The sequence below is a fragment of the Solanum dulcamara genome, chromosome 10 (genome assembly GCF_947179165.1).
Source record: "Solanum dulcamara chromosome 10, daSolDulc1.2, whole genome shotgun sequence".
NCBI classification, from domain to species: domain Eukaryota; kingdom Viridiplantae; phylum Streptophyta; class Magnoliopsida; order Solanales; family Solanaceae; genus Solanum; species Solanum dulcamara.
Genome location: NC_077246.1, coordinates 65,663,197 through 65,676,857, shown reverse-complemented (window position 1 = coordinate 65,676,857; position 13,661 = coordinate 65,663,197). Strand labels below are relative to the sequence as shown.

At 32.0% G+C, this 13,661-nt stretch overlaps 1 protein-coding gene across 1 annotated transcript; it reads right to left on the bottom strand.

Moving 5' to 3' along the window:
- Positions 1–201: 201 nt before the first annotated feature.
- LOC129870560 (U-box domain-containing protein 11-like) lies at positions 202–3,732 on the bottom strand. Its single transcript, XM_055945381.1, has 4 exons — positions 3,355–3,732; positions 2,290–2,406; positions 1,757–2,209; positions 202–1,600 (listed from the first exon to the last, which is right to left on the bottom strand). The coding sequence occupies exons 1-4, from the start codon at positions 3,655–3,657 to the stop codon at positions 530–532; spliced, it is 1,944 nt and encodes a 647-aa protein (XP_055801356.1). The 5' UTR covers positions 3,658–3,732; the 3' UTR covers positions 202–529.
- Between the last annotated feature and the right edge of the window lie 9,929 nt (positions 3,733–13,661).

Genomic DNA, 13,661 nt, shown 5'->3' with positions numbered 1-13,661 from the left:
GCACTCATCTTGACTAATTTTACGAGATATCTGCTACCTCCCACCAACACAAATACCGAGTAACTCTTTCTCATAGATAGAAAATAAGGCTGCTGGCCATTAGTACTCCATGGGAATGAAGGATCTGAGTAATAACTAAGGTTCATCAAGCCACATTATCCAATTTATAGATCTATAGAAGAATTACAAGTAGAAGGCTAGTACAAAGGAAAAGAAAGTACAATTCTCCACATATCAAAATGTTTCATTTATACAGAGTTGATAAATTTCCGTCACACCTTAGCGTGGCAAACATCAAATTGATCAATTAGTAACAAATAATGAAAAAAAAAAAACACAGGTCAAATGAATCCGTGGCTCACTCGAAAACAGACTAAATAGATACACTGATACAACGAGAAATGAGAATGAATTATTTTCTCATGCTCTTTTTCTCAGATTTTATCACACTATAAATGGAATCGTCTAATTCACGATCAGGTAAGAATGAAAGAAGCAATTAGTGAATCCTTCACTGATAGAATACCAGTCAAGGCTGCAGAGGTTTTCTAAGGTGTTCCAACAATGAAGTAGCCTTCCTCTTGGCCCTCTCTGTGCCACTATTGGCAAGCTCCGAAAGAGGTATAAGTGCACCAAGCCTACGAAGGCAAGATAAATTCACAGTATCTCTTTTGCACAAGGAGAGCAAGATAGCAGCAGCATTCTCTTTATTACGAGGTAGACCTGTCCTTAGTAGATCTATCAATACAGGGATTGGGCTAGCTTTTGCTATGGCAGCCTTGGCCTCTTGGTGGCTGGCAAGAACTGAAAGAATAGTCAAAGCTTCATCAACCATGCAGCTGCTTGAATCTTTCAGCATCATTAACAGTGCTGGTATAATCCCTGCCCGAACAGCCCTACCCTTATTTCCTTGATATATGCATAAGTTAAATAACGCTGTTGCAGCATCTTTCTTCCCTCTGGTGCTTCCAGTCTGAAGCAATTCTACCAGAGCTGGTATGGCCCCCGATGCACCTATTATTATTTTATTCTCATCTCCAAGTGATAAACTAAAGATGGTCGCTGCTGCATTTTCTTTCGCTTCCATGCTTCCAGCTCTTAGAACTTGAACAATTGAAGGAACAGCACCGGCAAGCATGATAAGCCCCTTGTTGTTGTCAAATATAGAAAGGTTAAGAATTGAAGTGACGGCATTTTCTTGGATTTGACTGTCTTCAGATGTCAACAAGTTAACTAACACCGGGATTGCTCCAGCTTCAGCAATCAAAACTCTGTTGTCTGTGCTTCTTTTGGATAGAGACCGGATCTCCGCTACTGCAGCTCTCCGATCGTCAGTGGACCTGCTTGAAAGTTTGCGTACAATTGCCTCAATAGCTGCTATATCCCCAGTAACATCACGAAACGATCCATCACTTCTCTTTATTCTCCCATTTGCTAATGCAGTTGGCTGCTCTACATTGTTCTTTGCACACCAATCAGAAATGAGACTTCTTAAAGCAATATTTGGTGTCAGCGTAAGATCTTGGAGTATTTGCTGAGTTTTTGGGCATCTTGTGTTGCTACCGTCTATCCATCTTTGTATGAAAGATCTCTCGTAAGTCTGTAGGAATAAGAAAAGTCTACATTAAGCATTACTTTAGCATAGTACATTTGATGATTTTCCACCTAAAAAGAACCAATTCCAAGAATAATTTCCATCTAAAAGACGTAGGCAAATATGCAGTCAAATGAAAATGTATCAGACTGATGACGGTACCTGTCCAGTGGCCACAATTACAGGATCCCTCATGAGCTCGAGGGATATAGGGCAAAGATACTCTTCAGGAATTATAGGAGAATTGGGCTTCTTACTCTCCACAAGATTCTTGCTGGGTAAGTCATCTTCCCTGGCCAAACCAGGACATTTGGGAGAGGTAACCTCAGAAAATTTGGATGAATTCCTTGGATTTTCTGGTTCCTGAACTATCTGACCGCAATCATTGCCATTTGGGGTGTTTCCTAAGGGAACGCCTCCAAGTTTTGGCCTAACTTCATGATCAACATTGCCAACATTTTCAAGATGCAAACTTCCAACTCCCCTACTGCCCGACTGAAGTGGATCAATCTCCTTATCTAAGGGTTGGGACAATGCTCGAGATAATAGATTCGAAGTCACAGGCCCACCATACCTCTCTTTAGCTCGTGTCAACTGTGCTCTGACCAATTCAACCTGGAAAAGCCGAAACATTAGGGGGAAAATCCAACGGAGAAAGCAACACAAGCAGGAAAAACTAAAACCTCAAAACGAACCTGCTCTTGTACTTCTTCTGATATGTCGAACTGGTCATATGGTAAGCTGCCCAGGGATTTCACCAATTTCCATGTTACACATTGAAATTGAAAGACAGTTTTCTTCTTTGCCGCGTCCTTAAGTCAAGAAATAACACACTTTTAGAAAGGCACACAATATTTGCTTGAATGAAAATTGCTACAAAAGAACTTCAGTGAACTGTTAGAAAATTGAAGATTTCAATTAGAAAAGTTCCTTTTTATCAAATGCCACCATGAAGAGAAACCTTGCATCATTTTCTCATAAGTATAAGAAAACTTAACACAATTAATTCATGTGAAACTAAAATCATGTTTCCCCTCTCCAAAGGTAAAAATGACGAAGTCAATCCTATCCTCCGTAAATTCATTTAATCATAAATGCTTGGTTACTAAGGAATCAACCCCTTAAGGTTCTGTGTCACTGTGGATTTTGCACAATGTGGTCAATGTATCTTAATTCTTAGTTGTATCAAACAACTTTAAATCTAAACAACCCCAAAGGGATCTCTTGCAAAATCTTCCATCCAAATTATCATATCTCCCAATTCCTAACACAGAAAAAAGTCAAAGGACCCTTGATTATTTTTACCAAACTTTATCACCTTCAAACGCACAACCACAAACGGAGAGCAAATTATTTCTTTTGATAATCCTAGTGTTTGGGATAGCTTGTGCACACCTCAACTAATTCTACGAGATAACTATCACCTCCCACCACCAGCAACAGATACCACATAACTCTGCCCGACAAATAGACAGATATCACCTAGCATTTTCTACAATTTGAAAATGAGACCTTGTGATTTTCCACCCGCTTCTTTGATCACTTAGCCACGCATTTGGGTGTCAAAATGAGATAAAAATGATCAACACATAACAGGAATAACAAGTACATTGTTAGATTTCACAATTTTCAACTAAAAACTTAGAAAATTGGGAATTCACATGTCAAATCCCCCCACCCCCACCCCCAACTTAAACTACCCAAGTGCCGATACAGAAATTCAATACAACAAAGTTGACTGAGGGTTACTATACACTTACAGCTGAGATCTTGGGATCAAAGTCATTTGCTGCTAAAAGGAGTCTTTTTGCAGCTTTGAGAGCTATGGAGAGATCATACAAGCATGAATAGTGGGAAGATGATGAAGAACCCAAATGGGTGTTGGAATCCCTGATTTCCTCAAGCAAATACGCCAAAAGGGACACTCTTCTAGCTAAATCAGTACAATCTTTCTTGAAAAAACCAGCAAATCCGGCACCTGAAATACGACAGACGTCGTGAACAACCTGGAGAGGAATTTTGGTGGAGTCGCCGGCAACGGCGGTGGGTTCTCCGCCGGCCATGGTGGTGGTTGGTGGAATTGGAGTTGGATTCCTGTATCTATACAACCACAATGCAGGGACAACTATGTGGTGCCAATGGGGTTTATGAAGCATGGGTTAATAGGTGTGGGGGTTGGGGGTGGGGTTTTTAGATTATTTTTTTTATTTTATTTTTATAGAGAAAGAGGAAAATTGTTGGAAACAAATTATTTTGGGGGAGAGGAAATTAAGGGCAACTTGGTCTCAAATATTAATCTTTCTAACAAACTTAATTTTAAACCAAGGTCGAATACATCGACAATTCTTTTAACTTTATTGATAAATTTCATTTATACACTCAAGCTATGATATGTACCAATTAAGTATGTAAATGCATGATAAAATATTGATATTAAATATTTCTAACTCAAATTTTGAAAATATTTATGCGTGTGTTTTCAAATGTCCATTGCATAAGTTAACGACATAAAATGCACGTCACTTCTTTTAGTTATACACACTAACCACGAATCGAAACAATCTAAGTTTTACGATTTATTGACGTAATGTATGTAATTAAAGAAGACGACGCTTGAGAACACGTACAAATAAATTTTAAAATTTAAACGCAAAAATGTTAATCATATGTTTGGGTGATCAATTGATACATGTACTAATTTGAACCTATAAATGAAATTTACTAACATGTTAAATGGATATTCAATATATTCGGCCTTCAAAATATTTTATGTTTTTTTAAAAATAAAAACTATATTCATTATATTTTTATATTTATTTTTCTTATTTCAATGAGTGGAGTATTAATTAAATGACAAAATTTACGAATAGATCAAAAAAAAATTAGATAAATATTTTATGCTTAATTCTCGTGATTGTCTTACTTAAGAGATCTACAAAACCTTAAAAAGATATAAATAATATAGGTGAAAGTATCAAACAGAATATTTGATATACATCGACATTTTGAATAGGTAAAGAAATTTGGATATTGATAATGTTTCAATAATTGTTTTGGGTCTAAAAAATATACTATGACATAAAAACATTATACTTTAAAATTAGATAGGTTACTTATGGAACGCGAATACATGTGGTGCACGGCTATCATCAATTTATATGATAAAATATTAAGTTAAATTTTATAACGGACTAATTCTCATATTTAATTATTATTATTGAGTTTGAAATACTGAACAAATCATAGAAAATTTATCGCTAGTAGAAAATTTACATGCAAGAGAAATAAAAAGTTATTTTTACCAAAAAAGGAGAAGTACTTTTGAGCCAATTTTTTTTTTTAATTTAAATTTGGTTATACAAACTAGGCTTTGAAAAGTCCAATTGTTTATTTCTACATGTTTTAACTTCATATAGTTGGACAATCGCTATTTCCTAATCTTTTCAAGTTAGTGTTGAACAAGGTCACACATCATGTATGTCTTTTTTTCCTAATCGGTGTTTGTATTCATATTGAGATTCGATTAAATTTAAATTTACGTTAAAAACTTTTAAATTGGTTCAAACCCGAACCTTTTAGTTAAAAATGAAGAAAAACTTACGCCATCATAAACCTAATTAAAAAAGTTTTAAGAAGCTTTTTTAAAACTTATTTATACTTCTAAAAGAATTAATTGCAAGGATAAATAGAAAAAATAATTAATTTTCTTTTAATTTTATAAATTAATAAATAATTTAAAATAATTATTTTAATAAAATGAACAACCAATATAAGACGCAGGGAATAGTTGATAAGCACACAACATGTGTGAGTTTGACTTCCGCAATCCTTTTTCAATGAGAAGAAAATGGTGATAAAAACATAACAACTAATAAGAGAAGCAGTGTAAAACCTATAAAAAAAGAATATGAACAAAAAATAAAATAACATAGCAGTCGAAACATAATAAATATATGAAGATAAAATATTAAAATCTAGAACTAACAAGGCTAGTAAAACGATAGACAACTACAAACTTGAACCATTGAAAACAATGCAACACTTTACTATCTATTAATATTCTACCTTAATTCACGGCTTTCACATCCTTCCATCCAAGATCATGTCCTCGATAATTTAAAGTTGCGGTATGTCATGTCTAATCACTTCTCCCCAGTGCTTTTTTGGCCTATCTCTACCTCTCCTTGTGCCTACTACGTCCAACCTCTTGTATCTCCTCACTGGGGGCGTTTGCACATCTCCACTTCATATGTCCAAATCATCATAATCTCGCTTCTCTCATCTTGTCCGCCGCTCCTACCTTATTTCGGATAGCCTCATTTTCAATCTTATCACTCCTAGTATGTTCATGCATACTTTCAGCATCCTCGTTCTATATTAAAAACAATTTAATTTTTTTAAAAATGTTTTACTATTATGAAATGATTTATAGTCACACCATTATCTAACCTTTATTTTTAGATCACAAATTAAAAGTTCTTCTTTTATTTTTAAATTTTATGTCTAGTCAAATAGTGTCATATAAATTGAGATGGAAGAAATAACAAAAAACTTGTGAATTATATTGTCTTAATATATGCACGTATATCATATTAAAAATATTTTTTGAATCTTGTGGTTAAAGGCAAAGCATAGTATGTTGAGTTTATGAATTTCTTATTGATTTCTGAATAAATTATTTATGCACAATGCGTAAAATTTAGAATACAAATGTAGGGTTTGATCAAAGCTAATGGATTGTTCTAAATTCCTAAAAAAATTTGTAATTTTATCCCCTATTTATGATCTTAAACCTATTATGTTATTTCTATACAGAGAGTAAGGAATTCTATAATTTTGGTTGTAAATTAAGTGGTGGAGAGGGGCGGGGGAGAGGGGGGGGGGGGGGTTATAGGGGAGAAAAAAAACAAAAGAATACAGTTGGAAGTAGAATATGTGATGGTTCATTGTTTGCTCACAAGAAGCTGTAAAGATATAACCAAAACTATATTTTATTTTATTTTTGATTTTTCATTCCGCGTTCGATATTCATATTCTGCGTTCGATATTCATATTGGAGTTCGACTAAATTCAGATTTGTATCAAAAAGTTTTACATTGAAAAATAAATCGCTCCCTAACAAAGGCAGCTCCGTAACTAGGAGCACTCAAACATTGATCCAATTTTTTAATTTTTTTTACAATATTTTAGGGATTGAAAGTCATTGGTTTTCTGGTATAGTCCTTGTTCCTCTCCCAATTTAGAGAAATTGGAAGATAGCTGGAAAAGTTTCTCATTTGACAATTGGGGTCCTAATTTGAGCCACTAATTTCTAATGGTAGGTCCTAAAAGGATTTTGCTGTAAAAAAAAAAAAGAAAAAAAGAAAAATCACTGTGAAAATGTATCTAGAGCTACTATTAATAAAAATAATTTTAATTAAGGTGATTTCTTAAATAATTAAGTTAGTTTTTTATTGATTCGATTTAGTGTCTTTTTTGGATTTTATTATATTTTTCACTCTGTCAATCACATTCTAGCAATTTTATTTCACCATAACATTCTCAAGTCAAATTACCCTATGAGAAAAGAAAGTATATATATATATATATATATATATATATGTAATTGAGTTATATATGTAGATTTAACCAGAAAATTATCAGTTATCTAAGAATTTCGTCATTTGAAAGAACTTAATAAAACCTCTTAAGTAAAACCAAAATTGTCAAAAATTTAAAAAATTGTCATTTATCAAGATATCATGATGATAATTAAATTTAACAATCAGGAGTGATTTAATTTAATGACTCATATACAAGTTATTTTAACATGAAATCAATTCTAGGACTTATTAAAATATAAAAACTACAAATCAAACTGGAATATAAAGACAAAGAACTAGATTACATATGTGTGTGTGATTATAATTTTAAATATGTATTTTTCTGGTAAGTTTCAGTTTGGTCTTCATTTATTTTTTGCTTTAAAGCAACATCAAACCATTTTTTAAAATTTTAGTATTTAGACAATTATTTGGTTAAAGTTAAAAATATATATTTGAAATTGAAATTCATAAAAAGTTTTTGAAGTTGAAGATAAAAAACACTTTTTTTGTGTCTGTGTTTGGATTGTCTCTTTTTCGTGCTTTTCTCTTTTCTTTTTTATTTGTTTTAGTTCTTGCAACATATTTGATATTAATTATTTTAGAAAATACAAAAGAAAATAGAATTGACGATACTTTTCGATACTCTTGTGTAGCTTAATATTATTATTATTATTATTTTAGGGGGGGGGGGGGGGTTAAAATCGCTTAATAATGTTCAATTGTAAAACGATTTTGTTGTGAGAAGCATTAGAAATGACAGTTAACAGCATAATATTATTTGATATTAATATATTTGTCTAAACAATTGATTTGGTTCAAAATACATCCTTTCAATATATTTAGCATACTATATATTTTATAATTTAAAAGATAAAATAAAAGTGTTATGAATTTTGAGTCACAATCATTTTTATTTACTGAATTTTAGAAAGATTATTTATACTTATCAAATAATTTAAAGTTACTTGAATTAAATAGACAAACTTATGGGGCAGAGTATGGCACCACGATTTTATTTTTTAAAAATAGTCTCTCCTTATTTATTAGTTAGATGACCACTTCTTTATGTCCTTTTTTTTTCAACAGATATGTAGCTTACAAAACCAAATAGAGGCAGAGAACTAATCTTTTTTCTTTTCTTAAATTTTATTTGGTCAGATGACTTATTCTTGAATATATAATACATAGGTTACATTCTAACATGATAATGTTGACAGTCTGGATATATTTTTGGCACAAGTTGATGTTCATTTTCTTTGGTTTCTTCTTTTTGGTGTAAAAACAACAAATAAATAAACAAATTGGGCGGAGTTACGTCAGTAAAGGGGTTCATTCGAATCTCCCTCAACTAAAAATTATATTGTATATATATAATAAATGTTGAAATATTTTAGCTTTTTTCAGTTGGTTAACTATCTGAACTTTCTAAGTGAAGGTTCGATTCCCTCCCCATACCCAATTTTTTTTTTCCAAAAAAATCCTTAATGAAATTTTCGTCTCCGTATATTAGTACTCATTATTTATTTATTACTAGTTGAAATTATTTTATTTTTAACTATAAAAAAGTTTGTTAGGATTCCAAGTTTGGTAGATAGCATATATTACGTAATACTAAGAAATTATAACGTGGCATCGACAAACTTGCCAGCAAATAACAACAATGAACGGCCATTGGTCATGGCGGAATTTTTGGATGTTAGTTTTAATTTTCTTTCTTGGGACCATTTCAAAGAAAATATGCAAGTCCACTAATGAGTATTTATTATTGATTGTATTTCTCAGCAGCGGTGTAGCCACATGCAACTAAGGGTAGTCAGTCGAACACTTTTCGTTGAAAAATAATATTATGTATATAAAAAATTATACGAAGAATACAGATTAAAAAATATTTTTTATACATATATATAAAAATTTTAAATATCCTTAAAGAAAATTTTGATTTCGCCATTGATCCTCAATTGGTGGCGAAATAAGAAATTTTGTCAAAGGTGTATGTATGTGTGTGTAGTATAACTATCTCTGGGTAGCTCTGGCATTGTCCTTCAACTAGTGGCGTAACCAGAAATTTCACTAAATGGGTTCAGAATCAAAAGAAGTGAGACAGTAACTAGCCGAAAGAAGTTTGACATCTACTATATAAACACATAAAATTTAATTTTAATCATATAAAAATAGTATCATTTTCTGGCGCAAGAGGTTCAAATATAGAACCCTTGACTACAAGTCGCCTCATCTTTACCCTGCCTTCATAACCTCATCTCCATTCCCATCACCTCTCACCCCTATCCCATCCTCACATTATATAGTATTTGTATAAATTATATAAAAACGCTTTAAGCTAATATATTTTACTTATATACTAAATAAAAAATAAATTAACAACCCACTTATTTTTTTAAACAATATTTTATAGTCTGAATAAGCTCGATCGTTTAATAGACTAATTTTTTGAATTGAGTTTATAATAATTGATATAAGAAAAACGGTCCAATCCTTTATGGAAAAAATCATGTTGGAAGCGTCACCCTCAAATGGGCCTTATAATATGTGATTTAAATTTAATCGGTACTTCACGAATTTCGAACGAGAGAAAAAAAGGGTAAGAAAAGATCAATTAATGCTTGAGACCACAACTTGAAGTGCTGGGCTGGATCCAATGCATGGTAATATTTTTTTTTTCTTTCATATAAGTCAAATTAATTCTTATCTCCAAAGAAGAAGATAAAAAGAAGGATAAATACAAATCTATGTTTGTGTCGAGTGGAAAGTGATGTTAAAGTAAGACAAATTAAGAAAACGTTTATTGTGTATTTCTAATACAATTATTTTTTTTAAAATTTAAAATAATATGTCTAAGCAACGTATTATGTATAAGATCAAATCCATTCGATTTTTTATATTCTATTGATTGGTTCTAGCTCCAAAGAACATACATATGAAGCTATGTTAGAACGGAATCACTTTGTTTCAATGACATATTTAATCAGACCAAATAGGATTTAAAGAATTATCATGTCAATAGTAGTTAAATTTAGAATCATGATATTTGATCAACTTCACTCCTTTATTCTCATTTTTTGCTTCAGGTTATGTTGAGAAAGAAAATGTTTTATAAGGGTGGCAGAATTTGTGGTTCTAAATATTTTCTTTGAACTGTTAGAATGATGTTTACCTAGTGTTTACTTTGGTGTGGTATACATTTGTTGGGATATATAAAATATTAACTGGTGTTTAGATAAAATATTTATTATAGAATAAGTATTTATTTAACTTTAATAAAAGCTTAAATAGATCATATATTTGTTTTTTTATTTTTTACTTATATAGAGTCTAGCTTTTAGACAGAAAATTAAACGATTGATTTTTATAAGTTATAAAGATTATGTTCACAATCTAAGATGAAAATTGAACGAATTCATCTATATGATTATAATTATCTTAATTATGGAAGTGAAATTTCAACTGTTTACACTAGTATATTTTGTAGGTATTTAACGAATCAAATGGAAATAAATATCTTGTAGGTATTTGGTAAAGTGTCATCCACCCATCCTTATAGCTTAATAATATGTACATATCCTTTTAATTCAATATTTGTTATTTCTTTGATTTCACTTCTCTCAAATATAAGTTGGACTTTCCGAAGTATTACTTGCAAAGAAAACCTTGCGTTATGGTATCTTTTTGTACACTTTGATTTTACGTGTCACTCTCTCATATATGTAAAATTAGATGGTGTTTGTACGTGCTAGTACAGGCCCAACATCAAAATTATAAGGTATATGTTTGTGTACTTGAAATATTTATCTTTCAATAAAATAATGACATTTAATTTCATCGAATCAATACATTTAACTCTGCAACAATAATAGATGCATGAAGAGTGACTAAAGCAATATTCACTTGCATCATTTAGCAATGATGGTGTTATAATTCATGTTTTGATGCATCAACAAATCATGAGATCTGAGTGGCAGATCTAATCCCATGAATGATGTGTCACAGACCAAATGGAGACTAGCTATAAAAGCTGCCACCACCTGCTGTGGTTGGTGGGAAGCAGCTGAAGGACAGCAGGCGTTCAGCCATTCAGAGGAGACTAGATTGTTTCGTCCATACGTTAAATACTATTTTTAGGACATGAAACAATCCAGTTCTACACATTATATTTTCAAGGCAAAAGCTGTGTGTGCTCAAAAGAAAGAACAACTTCCTCAATGCAGCAAGGGACCTAATCGACCTACTTTTGAAGAATAGTCTTTAGGTTGTTACTTTGTTGTAATGTTGAGCCTAGTATGCTAAATATTGCAAGATCATTTTCTACACTATAAAGGAATATTGATCATTTTTCCTTGTATTCGTTTTGCATCGAGTTCATGGATAGAGTTAGCTTTGAAATAGTTAATAAAGTCTATGTCAACTAGAGTTAGTTGGGATTAGGGGAAATAGAGATATTGCTTAGGCTCAAAGTCGTGTAATAGAAGTATTGCAAGCCAAGAGGTGGAGAGGGTTAGTGTCTAGTTACCATAGGTTGTAATAGACTACTTTGCTATTGCATCTTAGTGAAGAAAGGTTGGTGAAATCCTGTTGGACAGGTCGTAATTTTTCCTCCCTTGAGGAAGAAGCCTTTCCACGTAAAATCTTGTCTTGTTCCTTGCATGCATTATCTGTTCATTTATTATTATTCTGTTTAGGGACTTGATCCCTAAGTGATTGTGGACACATACATTCTCATAGATGGTAATATTCAAAATTGAAGAATTACACATTAATTAGTGGAAATATCTAAATTTGATATTTGTGGTAGCCAGCTTTTGTTAACATATGAATATATAAGAAGTTTTATATTACTTTAAAAAAATCAACCCAATCAACAATAAATGTACTAGGAGAAAGAATCTATGGAAGCACTCCAAAAATGCATTTTTTTAATCATGAAGTTTATACTGAGCAACTTCAGGCAGAATAAATTAAAAGATAGTAACATATATAAGTAGAAAATGAAAGCTTAAATAAAGATCAATCTTGATAAAATATATGTTGCAATTCAGCATGAAGAAAATAAAGGTCTCCATGAAAGAATTTTACATCTTCAACTTTCATGCAAAAAGAAATACTCATGGGTGAAGTTGATAATCAAGTTTATGTCAAAAGGTTAGTGAAAATGCCTGAGTGGTCTGCTAAACAAAGTGCACAAGCAGGGACGGACCAACATACACACTTTTGGGTGCTCGAACACCCATTAACATCGTTAGTAGCGGAGTCAGAATTTTCAATAAGGAGGTTCAAAACCTGAAGAAGTAGACACACGAACTAGTCGAAAGAGGTTCGACATCTACTATTTATAGATAAAAAATTATTTTAACCATGTATAAATAGTATAATTTTTCTCCGAAGAAGGTTTGGATGAACCCCTAGCCACAATGTGGATCCGCCCCTGAACCTCGCCATAAAATTATTTATATATATAGTAATTTCTTTAGAACATGACTATATCAAAAGTTCAACACGAGTGAACAAATCTCCTATTGGGTGCATTGGTCCGGTGGCTAGTTTGAAGCTTGTGTCTTTAGCGAAATCAAGGGTTAGTTTCTCACTGATAACAATTAATTACACATTTTCTATTTTTCTCTTCCTCCACCCAAGCGTTTGTAGGATCCATAGGTTTCATACAGTGGTAGATTCAGAATTTTCACTAAAAGATTTTGAAAAATATAAATATAATTGTGTGAACTAGAGTGCAAATACAAACATCAAAGAAAAAAATTTAAGTTATTCTGCCGATTTTTTTGAAGTAGTAGTTGTACACCAATAAAGAATTCAATTTTAAAAAATTAGACAGCCTGTGCACCTAACGAGAATCAAACCTGCAAATTGGGACTAGTATTTGTGGACCAAGTTTAAGAGTCCAGTACCACTAGGCTATCTCTCCTCTTTGATTTAGAGAGTTCAAAATTAGTATATGTACAAAATATAGAAAACATATCCTATATATACAATGTATTTTTTTTGCAGAGGGAGTTCGGGTGAACCCGTGACACGCACATAGGTTCGCCCAGGGGTGGATCTACATTGGGTCTAGGGGGTGTCACACCCCTTTTTCGAACTGGTCAAAATAGTTCACAACATAAAATGGCTTTGCCTCTGATTTTGAGAAAAAAATTAGAGTCACCACCTAATTTTAAGGAAAATATTAGGAAAACCATTTTTGAAGAATGTAATTGTAAACTCTGTTTTGATTTGCGAAATCAGTGAGATTTTAGGTAAGAATTTTGGTTACTCGAGGGGAAGGTGTTAAGCATCCCTCAGAGCCTTTCCGAAGAGAGTCCTTGAATTTAGTTTAGAAAAATGATTAGAGATATTTTATTCATTTATTTACTTTTAAAAATATTAATAAGAAAAGTTTTATTAATTTGCAAAAAAAGAAAAAATACAAGGTATGTTATACATATGTCTACAATATCCATGAAAAATTTAATAGT

What these genes read in the sequence shown, in the direction of transcription:
- LOC129870560 (XM_055945381.1), bottom strand. Translation starts at nt 3,657, where the DNA reads ATGGCCGGCGGAGAACCCACCGCCGTTGCCGGCGACTCCACCAAAATT. An exon ending in CAGAAGAAGTACAAGAGCAG is followed by an intron (nt 2,210 to 2,289) that starts GTTCGTTTTGAG and finishes CGGCTTTTCCAG; the next exon opens with GTTGAATTGGTCAGAGCACA. An exon ending in TAATTGTGGCCACTGGACAG is followed by an intron (nt 1,601 to 1,756) that starts GTACCGTCATCA and finishes TTATTCCTACAG; the next exon opens with ACTTACGAGAGATCTTTCAT.